This window comes from Pipistrellus kuhlii, unplaced genomic scaffold (genome assembly GCF_014108245.1).
Source record: "Pipistrellus kuhlii isolate mPipKuh1 unplaced genomic scaffold, mPipKuh1.p scaffold_m20_p_7, whole genome shotgun sequence".
Taxonomy (NCBI): Eukaryota; Metazoa; Chordata; class Mammalia; order Chiroptera; family Vespertilionidae; genus Pipistrellus; species Pipistrellus kuhlii.
The window spans coordinates 10,430,162-10,452,824 of record NW_023425573.1 but is presented as its reverse complement, the minus strand read 5'-3'; the positions used below and the strand labels follow the sequence as shown (position 1 = coordinate 10,452,824).

General features: G+C 48.4%; 1 protein-coding gene across 1 annotated transcript in view; it reads left to right on the top strand.

Moving 5' to 3' along the window:
* The window catches only part of KIAA2012 (KIAA2012 ortholog), an 88,995-nt gene that overhangs the window by 21,649 nt on the left and 44,683 nt on the right, over positions 1-22,663 (top strand). The window contains exons 5-9 of the mRNA XM_045575472.1: positions 144-312; positions 1,174-1,320; positions 2,353-2,505; positions 8,149-8,224; positions 22,530-22,650. Of these exons, the coding sequence (XP_045431428.1) occupies positions 144-312; positions 1,174-1,320; positions 2,353-2,505; positions 8,149-8,224; positions 22,530-22,650 (666 nt within the window). The remainder of the gene's footprint in view (positions 1-143; positions 313-1,173; positions 1,321-2,352; positions 2,506-8,148; positions 8,225-22,529; positions 22,651-22,663) is intronic.

Below are 22,663 nucleotides of genomic sequence, written 5' to 3'. Positions count from 1 at the left end.
GCCATGGGGACCCCACCCCCCACCCCCCACCAGCAGCTCTGGGTGCTAGAGATCCAGTGAGATCAATGCCATTTGTCCCTGCAGGCAGCCGGCTTTGACTGCCTGCCATGTTGGTCTTTGTTTTGCTTTTGCATTTTCTCCAGGCTTCAAAGACCTCGAAATTACCTCCCATCTCCCAAGAGCCACCGGGAGTCCGGGACCCCCTGCAGGACCGATCTAAAGGCAGAGCGCCCCCAGCCGAGCTCCTCGTCTTCCCAGGGGAGATTCATTTCCACACCCGGCACCCCGCAAAGGAGAAAGTGCCCCAAGGAGGTGGGTCCCCTGTGGGTGGGTGCTCCTGGGGGGACTCAGGCCGGCCAGGAACAAGTTTCAGAAACCTAACTCAAACCGTCTTAAGCAAAACAGTCAGGTATTCGCTCATGGCGTTGGGTGGTGCCCGGATGAGCCAGCTCCAGGCTCAGCTGGATCAGGGCCTCAGAAAGTGCCATCTGGGCGCTATCTGTCCAACTCTCTCATCTCTGTTAGCCTGGAGCAGGCTGTCCCCATGGGGAGGTAAAGATGGCCTCCCCAATGCCATGCCAACCTCCGACCTGTTACCCCCACTCAAAAGGAAGCTGATGTGGGACCATAGATAAATCCGGACTGTATGATGCCGTTTGAGGGAATAAAGAGGAGAAACTGAAAGGGTTTTATTCCTTTTCTAAAGTGTTGAGGCCTTTCTAATGTAGCTATTTTTCTTGTATCTTTTCTACTTCACTTGGTGTGCTGGGTCCATGGCTAGTACTGCATTGGCTCTGTGAAAACACTTTTAAATCCCAATTCTGTCCTGATCTTACCAGATGCTTCTATACTTGAATGGTTACTAAAACTGCAGAGCCGTTTAAAATTGAATAAATAAATAAAGGCTATGCCTCTAAACGCTCTTACAAAAGTACCAGGATGGCCTCTGAGTGCGTTACGTGCCCACCCTGGACCCAGTCACTAGGGCTAAGGTGACGAGGTGCTCTCCTTAGCCAGGCTTCAGCCCCGTGTGCATCCACGGGTGCAGGGAATGGACACAGCTCCCCCCAAACCGCGTGGCGCAAGCAAGGAAGAGATGGGTCCCTCCAAGAAGAGGCAGCTGGCAAAAACCACAGGCATTGACCACAACTTGGCTTCCTCCTCGTCTCCCAGGTGCTGCGCCTGCTGAGTCAGGACCAGAAACAGAGGAGCCCAGTCCTCCCCGGAGGCCTCCCCTGAAGCACGCGTCCTCGGAAAGGCCGGCGGAGTTAACGGCGGGTCTCCCGGTGGACGTGGACAGGGCCACGCTCTCGCCTCAAGGTAGCTGCTCCCGCCCTCCAGCCTCCCCAGGAATCTCAGCCCCGAGGGAAGCCGGGCGAAGCACAGAAAGGTCCTCGGCCATGCAGAAGGAGGCTGGGAGGGACGCGGCCACTTGACGATGGCTTTTGCTGGGCCAGCAGCTGCTTTACCCAACACGCAGCGGGAAAGCCAGCCTGGTGCCTAGTTCATCCGTCACTCATTAGCTCATCCCCCTCCTGACACTTAATCATCTCTGGTCGCAGATGTAAAACAGCACCAAACTGACTACAACTGCTGCATACTCTATAGTTTATCCTATGCTTTTCACAATACGATTTCACTTCTGATCTCTTTAGGAGTCTGTAGTTACTCATTAAAAAGTCCATAATAGCAGTAATAAAATTCTTCACTCCAATTTTTCAATACATCACATGAACATTTGGAATTACACACGTGGGTGTGTATTTGCATGTGTTGGAGAGGAGGGAAGTAACGGCCATATTTAGAACACGTCGCCCCCCCCTCCCTTCTCTCAGAAAACTGAGCCTCTTTTCCAAAGAGCAAGTGCCTGGTGACAGTACCACACAAGTGTTAGGTCATCTCTGGCCAGTGGCCATCCGAAGAAGAGGGTGGGCATTAATATTTAAGGACTTCTGAATCCTTCTGAATCCTTCTGTGCCAGGCACTCTCTTTAACCGGTAACACCTAGTGTCTCATGTCTTCCTTACAGCTGTCCTACCCTCCTTTCACAGATCAGAATGCTGCGAGATAAGCCCTTTGATTGGGGCCACACGACCCGAAGTGGCCCGGCTGGGATTGGAGCCGGGCCTTCTGACGCCTTCATGCAGAAGGCAGCCGATCGATGTTTCTCTCTCCCTCTCTCTTCCCTTCTCTAAAATCAATAAAAGTATTTTTAAAGACAAACCCAAGAACAAGGGGCATAAACCAACCTGCACACTGGGGGCTGTCAACCAAGTCAGAAAAGAGGTTGCCTCTCCTTCTTGCTGACTTCGAAGTCCTCTCACTCGTGCTTTTTCTCTTTTTGCTTTGAAGATGGAGGTGCCGCGGCACAGAAGGTGACCCCACCGCCATCCCCAATGGAGGGAAGAAAGAGTCCAGAGGGCCAGAGGCGCCCGGACGGCCTGAGGACGGCAGCCCATCGCAGCCCCGCCGGCCCCAGGGGAGCACTGCCAGCAGAAGGACCAGGTAATCACCCCAGGGTGCCTGGAAGCCCCCGGCTTGGCTTGTCTGTGGCCTCAGGTGCATCTTAACCATCTTGCAGGGCCACCAGGCAACAGTGATGTAAGGGATCTGATCCCACCCTACGGAAAGGGGGAATCGGCCGTGTTTCCAAAACGTCAGTGGGATTCGTGTTCAGTTCATGTTTAAGGGTTTGCTGCACCGGCACCAACCGCCACGCTGCCCTATCCGCTCGTCACGCCTGGCGCGGCGTGTGATGCCACAGCTCCCTGCACCCCTCAGGGAGACGCGCTCCTGGGTCTGCCAGACAACTCAGCCCCGAGCCATAGCCCCCAGGGGCCAGGGAGCCTAGAGGGGCTGGGGGTGGAGGGGAACTCCCTGGAGGAGGCGGCATCCGCCCGGGGCAGAGCCCAGGTCTGTGCACAGAGAAAGAAGGCTTCCAATTTTTAAAAAAATATACTTTATTGATTTTTTACATAAAGGAAGGGAGAAGGAGAGAGAGTTAGAAACATCGACCAGCTGCCTCCTGCACAACCCCAACTGGGGATGTGCCCGCAACCAAAGTATAATACATGCCCTTGACCGGAATCAAACCTGGGACCCTTCAGTCCACAGGCCGCCGCTCTATCCACTGAGCCAAACCGGTTTCTGCAAGGCTTCAATTTTCATTGAAGGGTGAGATAGGCCAAGGCCACACCCTCTGTGGCTTCGTTCTCACTCTTAAGAGCTGACAGTCTCAGAGACTAAGATGCTTATACAAGAGCAACAATGCGAAGACAGTACAGTAACAGCTTCCACGGGGCTTTGATCTAAAAGCAGCTCATAAAGCTAAAATTGCTTCGAGTCCAAATTGCCCCTGAAAATCCCATTGGGAGGTGCCAGGCTGGAGACAGACAGGCCATTTTCTAGAAATTGCAGCCCAGCCAGCTCTCCCTCCCTCTTCGCAGCCTTGGGCTGCTTCCCCGGTGGAGCACCAGACGAAGGAAGGAGGCGGTGTGCGCCTGGGCGGCAGACAATGTGAAAAAAGCATCTGTTAGCGGGTGGAATCACACTCAGAGCTGCGGAGACACTCCGGGCACATGGGACCCAGCCACCAAGGAAGCAACAGTCACCGCATCTTTCACTTTCACCATTGTCAGCTCATGCTCGCCCAGAGACAGATACCTTTATTTAACTCTCTGTCTCCCTCTCTCCCCCTCCCTCTCTCTCTTCCTCCTTCTCTCTGTCTCTCTCTCTCTCCCTCGCCCTCTTCCTCTCTCTGTCTCCACACCCTTCCGAACATGTATACTGACATCTTACAATCATAAATTAAGTGCATAGGTCCATAATTAAACACATGCCTCCATTGTGTTTACAGCTTCTCTGTTTAAGGCTGAAATGGGCAGAATTAAATCCCCTTCCTCCCTGCAGCTCTCTCCCGTTTCCCCCAAAACGTGGTTGTCACTTATAAACCGTTTCAGAGACAGAGCCCCTCTGTTGCAATCCCTTCCCTTTACACTCGCAGCCACTGCTGCTTTCTTAGTTCTGATACAAACAAGCCACACACTGGCCACCACATGACAGCAGCAAGGGCACCCCTGGGAGGCTGTATAGCCCAGGACGAATCACACACCACACATACACACACACACACACACACACACACACACACACACACACACGCGCGCGCGCGCATGCGCACACGCGCACACACAGGCACACACATGCACAAGCGCACACACACACACACTCTCTAACCCAGCCATCCTTATAAAGGGCAAATCTCTAGAATGAATGCCAGAGCCATGACTATGACAAGAGTGCAGCTTGAAATCTCAGGTGTATAGGTTGGGTGTATATAAGTGGAGGTGTGTATGAGGACACATGTATGAAGAAGGCAGATAATACGCATGTATGCCTGCAAACAATGGGTATGCATTGAGGTTGTATATCCTTTTCATGGGTGGTATACATATATGTACATGCATGCACAGCTGCATGTGTGGGGTGTGCATGGTTGCTTTGTGGACATGCCTATATACATGTGTGTGTGCACATCTCTGTATAAATATGTGCTTGTGTCTTCATTCATGCACGTCATGCCTCTGTGTATACGTGTGTGTGCTTGTGTACTTGTAAACGTCTACTTCGCTGGTGGCCAACTCGACTCCTGACCCTTTGCCTTGGGGATGGGGAAGGTGAGGGTAAACAAGCACCTTCCGTCTTTCTAAGCAACTGAAGGAATCCAGCTTCCTTCTCCCCTTGGCCTGAGCCCCTGGAGCCACTGAACGGCCCCAGCATTGGTCTGAGGCATGGCTGGCCATGCTGGAGGAGAGGGGGCAGAGGCTGGCATCACAACCTGTGCCCAGGGCTGTGCTTCTCACGCAAGGTGCCCCTCGCCAGCCTCGCCTGGCCCCTGAGGGCTGCTTGAGCCCCAAAGGGCTGCCTTTTCCAGACACAAAGTCATGCTGTAAGCTAGTGGCAGCCTGCTCTGCTCATCCCACCTTCACCTCCAGAGGACAAGCACCTAACGAGGCTCCTGCTCTCTGAACCCCAGGCGCAGGGCTGACCTTGGACTCCAGCGGGCCCTGAGCACAGCAGCCTTTTCCCACCAGATCTGGGCAGCACAGGCCAGGCTCAGCCGCCCTCCCCGCCCTGGGGCTAACACTGCTCCTGCGTGGGCTTTGTTGCCGGGTCCACGGAGGAGGCGTCTGCCTGTCCTTCCCGGGCCGACCCGAAGCGAGCCGCTCCTGGCGGGGGGAAGTAAGACAATAAATCCCAGGCCAGCCTCCTCTTCACAGGGAAACGCTTTACCTGCAGCTTCCAAAACTTCCCGGCGGCAGAGACATCATTAAACACAGACGCGAGTCAGCCGGTTTCTCCCTCTCGCTGACACAGAGGCGCTTCTGTAGCTCAGACATAATAACCCAATGTTTGCACAACAAGTTCCCTCTTGCTGAGCATCTGGAGAGAGAAGTCCCGCGCAACGGCTCGGAGGAGGGCTGATGGGCCGTGCTGATGCCTGATGGGAAAGATAAAGGCCTGCTGGTATGTGCCCAAACCAAACACCACCTTCTCCCCTCTCTCCGAGCGAGCGCCTTCCGGAGGTGGAGGTGGCTAACTGGTAATCCGATCGGGCAACCTTGTGAGGTGTGTGTTGGTTCATGGCTGTGAATCATCTGGCTCCTGACAGAGAGCAAGGCCGTTTCCAGAATCCCTTCTGGCACGTCCCCTTCTTGGAAAAAAGGAGATGCCGGCTCTGGGCCGCAGCCACCCTGCAAAGGGGGGAGGAAAATGAAGTCAGAGGGTGATGAGTGTCGACCACCAGGAACCATCAGGGCGTCTGTGCAGGAGTCGCGCAGCCAGCGGGCCTCTGGCTGCGGGAGAGCGCGGTCTGCGCGCGGCTGGTGGGTTATGTCATGGCTGGCTTGGTACGAAGAGCGTGGATTCAGGGCCAAGAGAGCTGAGCAGCCCTAGCTTGTCCTCTGTGTCGTCAGATGATTTTGGGTCGGTTCCTCGCTGTGTCCAAGTTCCTCATCCCCTCTGGAGGGAGAGACCTGCCTCCTCCACGGACAGCTGCTGGGACGCTCCCTGTTTATGGCTGCACGTTTCACGTTGTGTCTCTTGTTGTGGTTGACCTGGCCACCTAGGACCTGGTTTCCAGAAACCGGACTGCATTTGGTTCCAAATTCAGTGCTCAAGCACTTCCATCATCGTGACAGGAGTCTAAAAATAACGTGGTTCCGACGTGGCGGGGGCGGGAGTCAGGCAGGTGGAGGCCACTGTCATTGTGACACAGCTGGTGCAACAGCTGGAAAGCAAATGTGAGTCTGCTCACCTGCTGCACTTCTGTGCTCTCCTTTTCCGGGAGAAATCGCTCCCCTTTTGGCAAAGCAGGAGTCAGAAGCAGGAGAGGGACGATTTAAGTCTGCTGTCACGTTGTCCGTAGGATGCTTCAGTCATTTCAACATCCCTGGCCCCTTCCTAGCACAGTGCCTGATGCATCCATAGCAGGATCACAGTACGTGCCGCTGGAAAGCCTTTCATAACTTTTCTACAAGAGAGAGAGAGAGAAATGAAACTCATGCTGAATAAACGGAGACTTGCCTGCCATCTTGTCCCACCCCGTGAACATTAACCCAACTTACCTTTCCAACCGAAAGGTGTTCATGGTGAGCTTGTTGAATGAATGAATCAGTCACCGCCCCTCTCTGGCCTTTCCTCCGTGAGTCTTTAGTCTTTTTTTTTTTTTAATATATTTTTTATTGATTTCAGAGAAAGGAAGGGAGAGGGAAAGAGAGATAGAAACATCAATGATTGATCGGCTGCCTCCTGCACACCCCACCCTGGGGATCGAGCCTGCAACCCAGGCATGTGCTTATGTACTTATGAACCGTAAGCTCTTGATTCATAGGTCGACACTCAACCACTGAGCCACACAGGCCGGACTTTTATTTTTCATTTAGGGGACGGGGGACTTTTAGTCTTAATGGTGCTTGGAAGTTGCCCTGGAAGGTGAAGTAGGACCTTAAACCCACATCTCCCTACAAGGTCCATAGGACAGATCTAGCTTTCTAAGAGTCTATTAATAGGAAAAGTTTATTGTTTTGTCTTGTTTTGGTTTAAGAAGCAGTTTACTGGAAAAAATAATTTATATCTTGCAAAGGGTTTGCTCCAACCACACCAAACTCTTTGCAGCTCAGTTTGTTCGGGTCCACCTTGATCACTGTCCTCTCCCTACCCGTCCAATCTCAGCTCCCACTATACTCAGGCCTACCCTGGCGATCAAGCCCCAAACATTCTGTCTTTCTGCTCTTACCTCCCAGCCTTTGCCCAAACTCCCCCAAATAGAATATAATTTAAGTTCTAGGGCAAGGCTTATCTTTTCTGGGACATTTTCCTTCATAAATCCATCTCATCACATAGAGCTGCCCGGATGTAGCCTCCCATCATTCCTCTCTCTCAGTCCCACTTTTGTGATTATTGTATTTATCCTCATCTGTTTTCTGTTTAGCTCCCAAATGGATGAGTCCTAGAGAACCTCTTATTTTTATCATCTGTTCAAGACATGCTGTTGATCGACTGAATACTCCAGGTGCCACAAAGGAAAGTTCTTTGGGGATCATAGTTTGTTGTTTCATGGTGGTTGTTTTTTAATTTAAAAAAAAAAAAATCTTCAGTAAAAGGAATGAATATGATGACTTGTCTTTCTGAGACTTTCAGACTTTGTCAACATCTATTTGGAAATAAATTCTTAGGCAATTAGGTCATGATATGTTGCTTTCAGACAGAATAGAGAGATGAATATAAACCTTCAGAAAAAAGGGGGGGGGGGGGAGAGAATCTGAAGATTGGAGATGGAATTTGACCCTCTTGGTCATGTTGGGGCATTGCAACACTCAGAAAATTTCAGAGACTTAAAGAAAAAAAAGAAGAGAAAAGTTAACTTGGAAGGATACAAGTTAAAATACTGGATATGACCTCTAAATTGCTTAGTCTTGATTCAAATATATTTGAATCTATTGTCCTAATTGCAGCAGCAGCAATAGAAGTTTTCTTTCAAAAGTTCTTTTGTTCAGAAATTTTTTACTGCAGGAAGTTCAAGGATAGCTATGTTAATGATTTAGGACTTCAGTTCCCATGTAAATTTAAATTCCTGATCTCTTTCAGAATTTCCAATTCACACTGGTTCTTGTCCTAAATGGATTTTCACCTCCAGAACATGTCCTGTTTTCAGTAACTTACGGTAATTAGCATCCTTGTCTCTTGCAACTCTTGTTGGAAAAGCAGGGGGTTGCTATCTGCCAGGGAGAGACAGCTCACACCCTCTTAAGGGGCCAACACATAAAACTGTGTGTGCAGCCACTCAGCTTGGGCTCAGGGTTTTAAAATACTGGGGGCGGGCAAAAGTAGCTATGAGTACACTAAACAGTCTATTCTCTGTATTATTACGTATTCATCAGTTATTGTGCTATTTGTTATTATTCTTAACCTACTTTTGCCCATCCCCGGGTGTCTGAAAATCCTCTGACACTTGTTCCTTTAAGAGTGAGAGCCTAGCCCAGATGATGTGGCTCAACGGTTGAAGGTCAATCTATTCCAATATAAGCCAAGAGGTCACAGTCAATTCCCGGACAGGACACATGCCCGCGTGGGGGTGTGCAGGAGGCAGCTCATCAGTGATTCTCTCTCATCATGGGTGTTTCTCTCTCTCCCCCTCTCCCTTCCTCTCTGAAATGAATAACTATACATTTTTTTCTTTGTTTTATTAATAAAAGTTTATTAAGCTTAGTTCTTCCTCCTCTTTGAGCTATTGAGATACTGGTTTTTTATTTTTATTTTATTGATTATGGTATCACATTATTGTCCTCATCCCCCCATTCCCATCCCAAACCCCTCCCTACATATGCCCCCACCCCCCTGTTGTCCATGCCACTGGCTAGGCCCATATGCATGCACCCAAGTCCTTTGATTGATCTCTCCCCCTTACCCCCACCTTCCCTCTGAGGTTTGAGAGTCTGATCGCTGCTTCTCTTTCTCTGGGTCTGTTTTTGTTCATCAGTTTATGTTGCTCATTATTTCCTCTAGATGCGTGAGATCATGTGATCCAAGAAATACCCTTGTAAGGACGTACATTTTCTTTTTTTATTGATTTTTTTTACAGAGAGGAAGGGAGAGAGATAGAGAGCCAGAAACGTCGATGAGAGAGAATCATCGACCAGCTGCCTCCTGCACACCCCCCACTGGGGATGTGCCTGCAACCAAGGTACATGCTCCTGACTGGAATCGAACCTGGGGCCTTTCAGTCCGCAGACCGACGCTCTACCACTGAGCCAAACCGGTTTCAGCAGAACATACATTTTTAATAAAGTGAGAGAGCTTAATTCTCCCCCTCTTGAGAGTGGGCCAGACACAGCGGCCACTCGGGGAAAACATAGAACCTCCCGGCTGTGAGGTGAGTGACTGCGCCGACTGCGTCACAAAAGGCGCTTCCGGTTCCAAAATGGCGGCGGAGTGGTGGCAGCTACGTTGACACACTCGCAGAACCAAACTGTAATTATAACTGAAATACAGAAAAACCGTCCTGCATAATCCACGGAGGTCTAGCTGCCGAGAACCCTGATACCTGAGGACAAGACGCAGAGACCGTATAGAGACTGTTAGGACAGGCGGAGGTGAGAAAGGCCTGCCTGGGCCTCCACAGGCAGCACCTGAAGCCCCAGAGAGAGATATCTCAGCTCTGGGGGGTTGCCCCTGGGAATCTGGGGTCTAATCCCCAAGCTGGGCTCCCCAGCAGAGAGCACAAGGAACTGAGACCGGTGCCCACATAACAGCTGGCTGCGAAAAGCAGGGGGTTGCTATCTGCCAGGGAGAGACAGCTCACACCCTCTTAAGGGGCCAACACATAAAACTGTGTGTGCAGCCACTCAGCTTGGGCTCAGGCAGGGGGAGGGCAGAGTGGACTGGAGCTGTGTGTGCAGAAGCCAGGGTTGGAGGGTCTGGGGTTAGAGCTCAGAAGGCAGACACCCCAGTTTCCTGTGCCAAGTCTTCCTCATGCAGTCAGAGGAGGACTTCTTTTTCTTGCAGATCTTTACCAGTGAGGCAGCTTCTTGCCTGGGGGGAAGAACTTGTCCCACCCTGTGGGAGAACATATTCAGCAATGATACATCTGATAAAGGGTTAATATCCAAAATATAGAAGAAGCCCTAGCTGGTTTGGCTCAGTGGATAGAGCGTCAGCTTTCAAACTGAAGGGTCCAAGGTTTGATTCCGGTCAAGGGTACATGCCCAAGTTGCAGGCTCAATCCCCAGTAGGGGGCATGCAGGAGGCATCCAACCAATGATTCTCTCTCATCATTGATGTTTCTCTCCCTCTCTCTCTCTCTCTCTCTCTCTCTCTCCCTTCCTCTCTGAAATTAATAAATATTACATATATATATATATATATATATACACACACACACACACACACACACACACACAACTTAGCAAGTGGAAGACAAACAATCTAGTTTAAAAATGGGCAAAGGACTTAAATAGACACTTCTCCAAAGTGGACATAAAGATGGCTAAGAGACATGAAAAAAATCTGAAAGTGACTGATCATCTGAGAGATGCATATTAAAAGGACAATGAAGTATCACCTCAAACCCGTCAGAATGGCTACCATTAACAATTCAACAAATGACAAGTGCTGGCGAGGATGTGGAGAAAAGGAAACCCTAGCACATTGCTGGTGGGAATGCAGACTGGTGCAGACATTATGGAAAACAGTATGAAGTTTCCTCAAAATGGAGCTGCCATTTGATCCAATGATCCTACTTCCAGGAATATATCCTATGAATCCTGAAACACCAATCAGAAAGAATGTATATACTCCTATGTTCACAGCAGCACAATTTACAATAGCTAACATCTGGAAACAGCCCAAGTGCCCATCAGTAGATGAGTGGATAAGAAAGCCATGGCACATTTACACCATGGAATAGGATGCAGCAATAAAAAAGAAGGAGCTCTTACCCTTTGAGACAGCATGGAGGGACCTGGAGAGAATCATGCTAAGTGAAACAAGCCAGTCAGAGAAAGACAAGTATCACATGATCTCACTCATATGTGGAATCTTATGAACGAAATAAACAAACAAAATAGACCCAGAGACATAGAAGCATGCAACAGACGACCAAATCTCATAGGGAAGGCGGGGGAGGGTGGGTGGGAGGAAAGAGATCAACCAAAGAACTTGTATGCATATATGCATAACCCATGGACATCGACAATGGGGTGGTGGAGGCCTGAGGTGGAGGGACAGGGATGGACTAGAAGGGGTCAATGAGGGGAAAAGAGGCATGTGTAATACTTTCAATAATAAAGATTTTAAAATATATAAAAAATAAAAGGCACTCTGCCTTGCTTTCCCTTTTGGAGTACTCATTCTGGGGAAAGCCAACCACCAGGTATGTCATGAGGAGTGAATGAGCTCTGCAGGCTTGTGCGTGAGCCACTGTAGAGGGGATGCTCCCGCATCAGAGACCTCCAGGGACTGCATCCCGAGCTGACTTAGGGACTGCGGCCTCCTAGGAGACTCTATCCCAGAACCACACACCTAATCCTCTCCCGGATTCCCACAGGAACTGTGTGAGATACAAAAGTTTGTTGTTTTAAATCACTAGATTTAGGTAACGTGTCTCCAGTAATAGATAATATACATGGTGTCATTTCCTGGTGGTCTGCAATTTGCTAAACAAAAAGATAAAGGATCCAAGAATATCCCAGCTGCTCTCAAAACACTGATAATTTTGGGGGGCAAACATATGCTCCCGGGTTGACGTCCTCTTTGTTCTCCCCATTTGTCATGTGTGGTAATGTTGGTGGTGGGGACCATGGGTACAAGGATCCTTCGGTGTTGGTGGGACAGTTGACAAAGTATGATTTTCCCGGGTAGCTTTTCTCTCAGCAGCGACTGCTCTGGTGAAGATGCTTGGCATGTAAAGGACAGTCCTTTAGATGAGGCAGCGTGAGGAAGAGGAAAGAACTCTAAAATTTCTCAGTCTTGACTCTACCACCATGATTCCTGTGACCATGGGCAAACCATTTCGCTGCTTTGAAACTCCGCTGCCCGCAAGGACCCCACAGTCCGTCTGAGGACAGATTCTCAAGCAACTGACAACTATAAGGCAAGATGAGTGCTGTAAGAGATGCCTAAATAACAGAAGTCGGGGTGTTCAAGGAAGGAGCGGTTCATTCTAATCTAGGGGACGGGAGCCGGTTTTTCCAGAGAATCTCCATTTGCACTGACTTTTGAGAAAGAGTCGAAGTGGATAAAGAGAAGACGGAAAGGCATAACCAGCGGAGGGTACAGCATGAACAAAGACGAAGAGATAGGAAAGCAGGGCATTCATTCGTATGGGATGATGTGGGAGAAGGACGGGGTGCCGAATGGACTGCGGAGGGGCTTCATGGTGGGGTGGGAGCTGAAAGACAGGCCAGGGCCAGACCAAGGAAGGCCTCCTATGCAAGGAGAGAGCCGAAACGCCGCTTCTCAGGCAATAAGGAGTCACAGACGTTTGAGAAGGGATGTCCCACCAGCCAACGTGTGCGCCAGCATGCAGAACCCGCAAGAGAAAAGGTCGTGAGCTTGGGCTACTGCAGAATCATCCAGACCAGTGGTCTGCAAACTGTGGCTTTCCAACAGCTCTGTCGACTAATGAGTTTGCCGACGACTGCCTTAGGGAAAAACACTTTTAAAAAGTTTTAATAATGTCCTAATGTCTTTAACCTGAAGTCAAAACTTCTGGGTAAGGGTAATGCCTTACACAGTGGTCATCAAACTCATTGGTCAACAGGGCAGCAAACCGTGGCTCTCGAGCCGAAGTTTGCCGACCACTGGTCCAGATGCTAGCGGATAAGGACCATGGACAGATACAGAGGGAAGGTCCCCAGGCGACCCATGGGCTGTGGGACCGCCACCAGCGCCCTGCATCGGAGCAGCAGCAACAAGCCTGTTTGTAGAGCATCTTGACAAAATCAGCTACAATCCTCATCTCTTATTTTCTGCTCAAATCACCTTTTTTTTCTGTTTTCACTTCCAGTTGAGAGGATGAGTTTGGGGAGAGGGTGTGTGTCTCGTCTATTTTAATTGAGATAAAGCAGCAATTAAGTCCCTGGAGCCTGAGTCATTCCCATGAGGCACAGCCCTCTCCTGAGTGGTACTCAGCTCCGGCCGCCTCCCTCATTTTAAGTCAAACTCCCCCCGGCACATAAAACACAAATCCCAGTGTCTCGTGCCTCCACGCCTGTCAGCAATGCAGGGTGGCTGTCCTCTGGCCTGGGTGTTCTCGGGGAAGAGGCTGAGCTTCCTAGCAGAACCCTGTGGTGAGTAATGAGTCCTGAGGAAAACCCTGAGAGCGCATTTCTCGGGAGCAGTGAGTGAGGCCAAGGGCACGCGGAAGCAGTGATGGAAAGTGTTTGTATAACCCACCGGTCCCCTCTCACCCGGCACACACGGAGGTTTCTCTTTCATGATTGTTTTAGCCTCTTCTTCCCTCCCTGCCACCGGGCACTCAATTCTTTGAGGGAAAATTAACATTCATTATGCAATTTATCTCTCTCCTTTTAATCCAGAGTGTCTGTCTCCAAGGTCCCTTCCTCAATAATTGATGTTTGTTCTCATTTCCCATTCTCCAGAGCATCTATTCTGGAACTGGAGGGTCAACAATTAACACTAATTATGGCTTTTCCCTCTCTCCGGTGTTGGTTCTCAGAATGCCAAGCCGCCGCACTGAGCCTTAGTGTGTGTGTGTGTGTGTGTGTGTGTGTGTGTGTGTGTGGCTGTGTGTGTGTGTGGCTGTGTGTGTGTGTGTATATGTGTGTGTGTGTGGCTGTGTGTGTGTGTGTCTATGTGTGTGTGTGTGTGTGTGTGTGTGTGTGTGTGGCTGTGTGTGTGTGTGTATATGTGTGTGTGTGTGGCTGTGTGTGTGTGTGTCTATGTGTGTGTGTGTGTGTGTGTGTGTGTGTGTGCACGCGCAGGCGCGGGCGCACACACCAAGGTGGGAACGCAACAAAGAGCAGCTCTTCCAAGCCCCACCTCACTGGGGTAAACCAATAACCCAGACATTCATTTCTGGCCACCTCTCTAGTGTGGTTATCACCAGTTATGAGACAACAAAGCATAAATACATACGGACATGTGTTGGGAAATTCGTTTTAGTAGATATTACTGTAGATGGATGATCTAGAAATATTTTTGCAGTTTGAATTTTCTATGATTTCCTAAACCTTTTCCTCACTATTGCTATCTCCTTAATATCTCACCTCTCCTTCTCTCTCTCTCTCTCTCTCTCTCTCTCTCTCTCTCTCTCTCACACACACACACACACACACACACACACACATACATACAATTTCCTAGTAAAAACTATTCTTTTATTTCCCATCCACTCATCTGATCCCTTTGCTACCTATACACACACACACACACACATACACACACACACACACACCAGTCTTTCTCTGGTCTGACATCCCAATCCTCCAGGGCCATTGATATGGCATCATTTTAATTAATTTTCCTGTGATGGACAAGGACAGCTAGGAGAATAATTCTCCCCCATGGTGACTCTGAGAGCTCACACGCACAAAAGCTCATCAGGCCTGTGCAGCAGCCTGTCTCTTTGGCTGTAATCAGATGGGCTAGAATCCCTCGCGTCTCCCCTGGCCCAGCCCTTGTAGTCACACTTCAACTGGAGGCTGGGCCCTCACCTGCGCCTGCGTCTGTCATCCCACCATTGCTGTGTGCACGGGGCTCCGGGCACATCTGCTGTGCACACCTGGGCCCCTCCAGGGAGCCTGGGTCATAGCGGTGACTGTTTCGTGCTCTTGCTCTGTCAAGAGTTCCCCTCTCAGAAACTGGGCATCATGGTCCTTGCAGGGTTTCTCCCTTAAACATCTTAAATTAAAATATTGTGTTCTTCAATGCTTTTAAGCCCTAAGTCCACCTTCTCTCCATTTAAGCATCTAGGAATTTTCAAAGCCATCCCATTCATTACGAGGCTTACGCATCAAAGCATCCACTTTGTGTTTCCCCTGTCTTAGGGCAAGGAAAAGAGCTTTTGTCAAGACTTTTTCACACTCTTTAGCTAAAACTCTTACAGCTGTTCAGCCTACTGGTACGAATCTGTCAGTTCACATTTCAGCCATGAAAATGAGGGGACTAGTAGTCAACATCTCCTATAAGTTTAGATTTTCCTGGAAAAGTCACCTGTACTTCTCGTCTGTATCATTTGACTCATGAGCATATTATTGCATACCTAGACCTCCAGAAATACATAATTTCTTCCCCAATATAGCAGTAAGTGGGAAAGAGGGTTCGCTTATGAGTTACTCAGGGTCAGCCCTGTGTATGCTGGTCTGAGTGTAAGTATTGGGGGAGAAGAGAAGTCGGGTTGAACCAGGGCTTGTGCTTAGCTGGCCCAGGAAAGAGAATTTCCAGGGATGTCCTGAGGGCTCTGCAGGTCATATGCTGCACAATTCACATTAGAACGAGATGCTATTGGCTCCTAAAATTGTGCACAGCTCAGCCTGCACAACTTCAAACTGGGAAACTGTCTGAGAGAAAGACTCTCGGGCTTGTATTTTTTTTTTTTAACATTTTATTGATTCTTTACAGAGAGGAATTGAGAGGGATAGAGAATTAGAAACATCGATTAGAGAGAGACAGACATCAATCAGCTGCCCTCTGCACACCCCCCACTAGGGATGTGCCTACAACCAAGGTACGTGCCCTTGACCGGAATCAAACCTGGAACCCTTCAGTCCGCAGGCCGACGCTCTATCTACTGAGCCAAACCAGTTTCTGCTCAGGCTTGTATTTTTAAATGGAGGACTGAACCCTAGCTGGTTGGCTCAGTGGATAGAGCATTGGCCTGCGGACTGAAGGGTCCCAGCTTCCATTCCAGTCAGGGGCACATGCCTGGGTTTCGAGCTCGACCCTCAGTGGGGGGGGGCGTGCAAGAAGCAGCCGATCAATGATTCTCAATCGTCATTGATGTTTCTCTCTCTCTCTCCCTTTCCCTTCCTCTCTGAAATCAATTTTTTAAATATATTTTATTGATTTTTTTTACAGAGAGGAAGAGAGAGAGAGCCAGAAACATCGACGAGAGAGAAACATCGACCAGCTGCCTCCTACACCCCCCCCACTGGGGACGTGCCCGCAACCAAGGTAGTACATGCCCTTGATGGGAATCAAACCTGGGACCTTTCAGTCTGTAGACCAGACCGACGCTCTATTCACTGAGCCAAACTGGTTTTGACTCAATTTTTTTTTTTTTTTTAATGGAGGCCAGAGGCCAGTTCTGCCTCTTCTGAGCTTCTTTTCCTATTTTGTTTCCCCCATAGAGGATTAAGCAAAAACTAGGAGTATAGGTTCACTTTGTAACTCAACCTCCACCCACAGCCATTGCTGCTTCTGCTGCAGACCAGCGGGAAAGGATGATTATGCAGAGGCTTTCTCTCCTAAAAATAGGTTTTGATTAATAGCAATGTGTGTGTGGTCTTCCTTACTGCTTATTTTGGGACGAGCAGCAATGAATCCTGAGTGAGGGACCTGCTGAAGGAACAGGAAGCCAGGCCATAGATGGAAGGGCCGGAGCCAGAGCTGAGTGGAGGGAACTGTTTTTGCCAGAGGCTGCAAAACTAGAAGGAAAAAAGGGCACAGTCATACGCTTGCCAGTCTCAGAACCCGTCAGCAGAGAAATGCTCGGATGCCTGGTATTCTATAGTACCTATCCTGTCCTCTCCTGGGGTGGAGAGGCTGACCGTGGTGGGAGGAGTTTCCGTGTCAGTTCTGCTCATTCTCTCTCATTGGTTGGAAATGGGTCAAAGCAGCTCTTAAATACTAGAAGCCTTCAGTAAAGAGGGGCAGGAGGAAGAGGAGGAGGAGGGGGATCAGGATGATAGCTACCATTGTTGTCTACCTTTGATATGCCAATCATTGCACTGAGTGCCTTACACTCATTATTTCACTTCATCCTCACAGCCATGATGTAAGATAAATTCCATTATCTTTATTTTCCATCTAGGACCATGTAGCTTCGAGGGCTTAAGTGACTTGCCCAAGGTCACACAGCTCAGTGGTGAGGCTGAGATTTGAACCTTGGGAACCTGCAATTTTTTTTTTATTTTTTTTTTACCACTCCCCAGGGTCAGTGGTGATGTTTGTCTACATAGCCACGTTTCCATCTGACAATATGTGAGACGCTAGGATAGGGGTGTCGAACTCAATCAGAGAAGGGGCCAAAATCTAAAATCCAGCCTAAATCGCGGGCCGAATGGTTTACTGAACAGTCATAAACTGTCATTGTGATGGAAACGCAGCGGAGTGCAGTGATGACAGCATGGTGCGGGCCACATTGCAAGGCCTGGCGGGACAGATTTGGCCCGCGGGCCTTGTGTTTGACACATGTGCGCTAGGAAGTTCCTGACTTAAAAATGCCCCGTGCAAACAACTGGCTTCTGTTGTCCTTTTCTCTCACCAATTCCCCTTTTGTGGCTAACACTGAAAATGATTTGCAACTTTGAAAGACATGGGAGAAGGAGAGAAGCTGAAAAAAAAAGAAGAAATTGCTCTGGAGGCCCAAACTCTTGAGACAGATTTTCCAGCAAGATAGGTAGCTCTCCAGACCAGGAATATTCTTCCTAATATGACCAAAATATTATAACTTCACTTCTGCTGTTCTATTTAAATCTCACTAGTAAGAGACTTATTTTGAATTCAGAGGTATTCTCTCAAAGTACTGATACTGAGAGGCTAATAGTCATTTACACTTTAGTAAAATTTTATTTATTTGCAACCTAGATGAGAACAGCTCTGCCGAGGGACTACAATTTCTGATAGGGGTGGAAACAAAGGTGGGTAATTTTAGGGTGAGTAGAGTTTAAGGGTTGAAACATGCCAGACTGGTACAAGGCCCCAGAGGGCTTGGGTTAATAGAAGATATTAGCTATACAGGGAAGGAGGCAGAAGAAGGAGAAAAGTACAGAAAGGGAAATGGTAGAATGCCAAAGACAAACTATTTCAGAATGGCCCCATAACAAACTCTACGTCCAGGGAAAGGAAAGAAAACTTACTCCTTCTCTTCTCTGTTCCTAGTCACTAAAAGACCTAATTAGGCTAACTCAAATCTTGTTCTCATTTCCAGTTGTTTGAAAATACTGTTCCCTCCGCCTGAAGCACAATTTCTCATCTCCTCCTAACACCCAACATATTTTTAAATTGTGGTAATACAGACATAACATAAAATTTGCCCAACTTAATCATTTTTTAAGGGTAAAGTAGTGTCAAGTACATTCACACTGAGTCTGTTTTACAGAGCACATAAAGATTTTTTATTCATTCAATAAATACTAATTGGCCATCTACTAAGGCCAAATACAGTGCTAGGTACAAGAATGCAGTTGAGAGACGAAGTCCATGCCTTAAAGTAGAGGAGTGTGCTTAGAGCTAAGAATGAGCACAAGCTGCCTCCGCCTGGAGGTTGAGAGGTGTTTTGGAAGGAGAGGACACTGGCTGAGTTTCTAAGGATATCTGTAGGGAGTGGCCAAGTGGAGAAGAGGAAAGGAGGCTCCAGGGAAAGAGGCCATCTGAAGGTTAGAAAAAATGGCAGCATGGGAGAAGTGAGAGCAGCTTGTAATGCCTGGGCCCCAGGGCACACGTAGGGGAGGAAGTGGTGAGAAACTCAGCTGGAGGGGTGAGCAAGAACTGAATTATAAAGAGCCATAGCCAGCAACTGAAGAATTTATCCCAAAAGCTTTGAGATCCTGTTTGCACGGGAATTGAATTAACCAGATTTTTATTTCAGAGAAATGATTTTCCCAGCTATATAAAGAATGGATTGAAGGGGAAAAGACTAGAGGCTGGGAGACCAGATGTCTATATTTGTTTGAGAGCAAGTGAGCAAGAATAATATTTTCTGCACCATTAAGGCCACCACGTGAATTAAATGGATTAGCCACTTTGTATGTAGCTCTACCTTCAACCTCTTTTTTAATTCCCTTCTTCCATACATTCTTCCACCAGCAGTATCCTTATTAATCTTATGATATATCTTGATTGGAGGGTTTCTCATGTAGCTGATTTTTTGTTGTTGTTGTTATTGCTACACAAGTCAAATTTAAATTCCACCATCTAGCTTGCGTTCCATTTGGGGCTTGGTAAACTGCCATGTACCACTGGACCTCTCCATAAAAAATAATTTATGAACTTTTGAGAGAAGTTGGTGTTCCCAAAGCTAAAGCCAGACCCTTGAGACTGAGCTAGACTTGGTCTACGAAGACATAAGTAAAAGAACGGTTATTCCAAATTGGAAAAAAAATATCCCTCTTGCATTTATTGCATTTCCATATTTAAATTCAGAATGACTCATATCTTCTAGATCTGTCTAGTTGGCTTCTTTGATAGATTTCCCTGGGGAGTGGGGGGGTGTCTTTAGCGTGGAGACTTTCTCAGGTCTTGAGCAAGTATTTGATATGCCCGTCTCACCCTCCTCATCAGCCTGGAAGATTAAATCTTACCCCAAGAATTTGATAATGACAATACCAGAAGGCCATCTTGGGTCTCAGTCTCCTACCTTAAACAAGCACGCTTGAGATTTATTATAACACAACAAACGCCCTATAGGTCATAGACATCTTGGGTCGTTTCATATGAAATAAGTATTTTTAGATAGCAGTCCTAAGGAAAGGTCAGCTGGGCTATATAAAGGGACCAGAATTATCCCTCCTTTTATGGTTTAGTTTATATTGGAAAGAATTTCTTCTTAATAATCTGGAATTTGCCTTTGCATTGTCCATTTTGGACCAAAATAAAAACCATGAAGGTACGAAGGCCGATTTTTAGGCCTCCTCCTATTGGCTTCTGCTGTATGTCCGTGTGCAAAGCTTTGAGAAGGCCACGCTGCTCCCTGAGGTCCCTCTGGCAATGAATGGACCCCTCCCCAATGATGAACCACTGCAAGTGTGGGGGAAGTTCCATGACAGCAGGCTCATGATCAAAGGCTACTCGTGCCTCAGAGGGGAAAAGGCCCTACACAGCTTTAGAGAGGCCCCTGCCGGCACCTCCAAAAGCTACTGCCCTTGTGACCACAGAACGGTGGGCCTCTTTGGAGCCTACCAGTCTGATGTTGTCTCCCAAGCCCCGACACGCATCTACGGAGGGGCCAGGTGGCCCACTTTGCCTGATAAGGTGACCCTCTGGAGTTCGGTTTCCACTCTGAAACCAGATGGGACCCGCCAGAGCACAAATGACTATCTTTCATTTTTAACGAAAACAGTGAACCACAACTTGGCAATTAAACACAGTCAGCATAGGTTTAAATAGAAGGAAACGCTAAGGCATCGTCTTCCCAGACTGGAATCAGATGCTCTTCCCTGCTATTCACGTCTTGAGTGTTTGGTGAAGGATCCCATGACGTGAGGAAGGCAGGGGAGGCTGGGGAAGAGACCCCATCTCGTCAGGGTCATCTCTGGGCCGCCCCGCTATCTGGAGGGAAGGCTATCTCCTCGCTAAAAGCCTGTGGTTAGATTAATGCGCGCATTTGAAGGTCTGCTCGGGCCTGATGCTGGGCAGCCAGGGAGGGAAAGTGTCTTCTGTTTATCTCTGTGGTGGCAGAAATCTTCATCACAGAAAGACCCCGCGTGCCCAGTGTCCGGCCGGCCTGAAGGCTGTGCCCCCGTGTCTGTGACTGTCACATCGCCTCCGCGATGATGAAAAGGAGCCGGGCCTGGGTTCACAGCCAGGCGTCTGCCTTGGTCGATGAGTGCGTTTCTTGGGCCTGATAACAGGGGCGGGTCTTCCCACATTGTCCAGAGAGAAAGTTTCACCACCCCCACTGCTCTATCTCTCAGGAATGCGGTTTGATTCGCGTCTCCTCCTCGACAGCTGAGGCCTCCGTAAATTATCAGGGTCTTGACCCACGAGATGGAGAAGTCTTAAGCGATATTTCAGCCTCCTATCTAGAAATGTGTTTACATTGCTTGAACTCTGGCTGACTGATTCCTTCTCCTGGTGTTGCGAGAGCTTTCCTTATGCGTTAGGATTTATAAGTTTCATTTCTGAAGAGACCCGTGGTTCCTTTCAAGCCACAGTGAAATGAACCTCATTGCAACCCGATTCTGCTGGGGTGGACTTGTCCGGGGGCCAAGCAGCTGGGATGTGGCAAGCTCCAGTGAGGCTAGCAGGAGGCAGAGGAGGGAAAAGTACAAGATGCTAAATCAGGAGATCCGGTCTGGGGCTATTTCAAGGTATGGCCCTGAGCCAATCCCAGGAAACCACTCTCTGGGCCTCAGTTTCCCCAGCTGTTTTCAATTTGTAAACGTTTGAAATCTGTACAGAAGCCACTTTCAAAGGAGGCAGAGGAGGACAGCTGAGAAACAACAGAGGAGGGAAGGTCAGCCCACAAGGCGTGGCTGGAGGATTCAGGTCAGGGAGACAAAGAAGCAGAGTCGCATGTGGCCGCAGGCTCCTACAAGAGCTACTTGTGAGCAGCAGGCATGGAAAGAACTTCTCGTTGGACACTCGTCCCACACAAGAGGCTAAACTCCTTTGACAGAGGAGCCGTGTGCCTGGCTAAATTTGTTCCTCAAATAAACATTCCTTTATAAACATTAAATTTACTTTCTAAGAGGAAGGAGGAAAAATAAAATAAACCCTATCCCTCGGCAGCTTGGGGTTTAAATCAGGCAATCTTGGGCTCAAAACCTCATTAGCGCCCAGCCAAGTGGTTGACCTCTGAACCAGGAGGTCCTGGTTCAATACTCGATCGGAATGCTGGCCTAGGTTGTGGGCTCAACCCCCAATAGGGGACGTGCAGGAAGCAGCCAATCAACGATTCTCTCTCATCATTGATGTTTCTATCTCTCTCCCTCTCCCTTCCTCTCTGAAATCAATAAAAAACATATTTTTAAAAAACACCTCACTAGCTATACCACCTGGAGTCAGTGACTTTACCTTCCGAGCCTCAGTTTCCACACCTGTAGGGAGCAGAAATAGTACAACCGCAGAGGAGAAGCGTGTGGATTACATGCCAACACCTTGTCTGTGTCTGTGGGGCGCCTGCTCCTGGGGGGGGGGGGGGCCTTTGGCATCACACCCCTCCTCTCCTGTTGAGATCTACACACCGTGAGGGAAAGGGGACGTCTCTGATCTCTCGATCTGGAAGGTTGCAGAAGCATTTTCCTGCTTCTGTGAAGTGCTATCATACAAAATTTATATTCAGCAGCATCAGCAGATTTTTCCCATCAATATTTCCTTTTTAATTTCAGCTTTGAGTCTTAGTAGCACAAAGGATTTAATTTTTCTTTCAAAGATCAACCAAAACAAGAAGAGAAATGTGAATATGCCTTAACACTATATGTAACATGGTGTTTAGACTGCTTATTGAGGTTATGGGTATTCTTGGTTGAGTAGATATGAATGCCATCTGTGTATGTATGTGTGTTTATAATCCTACACATATGAACTGGGTGTGCATGCATATGGCATGTATAAAAATTCATGAGACCTACATCTGACAACTTTGATTCTTTTCTAATTTCTACCACAGCAAACACTGAATCCGGAATCGACCTTCACATGGTCTTTAATGAAACCTCACCTTTGACTCAAAAGCCAGAGAAGCAGGTACTGTATTGAT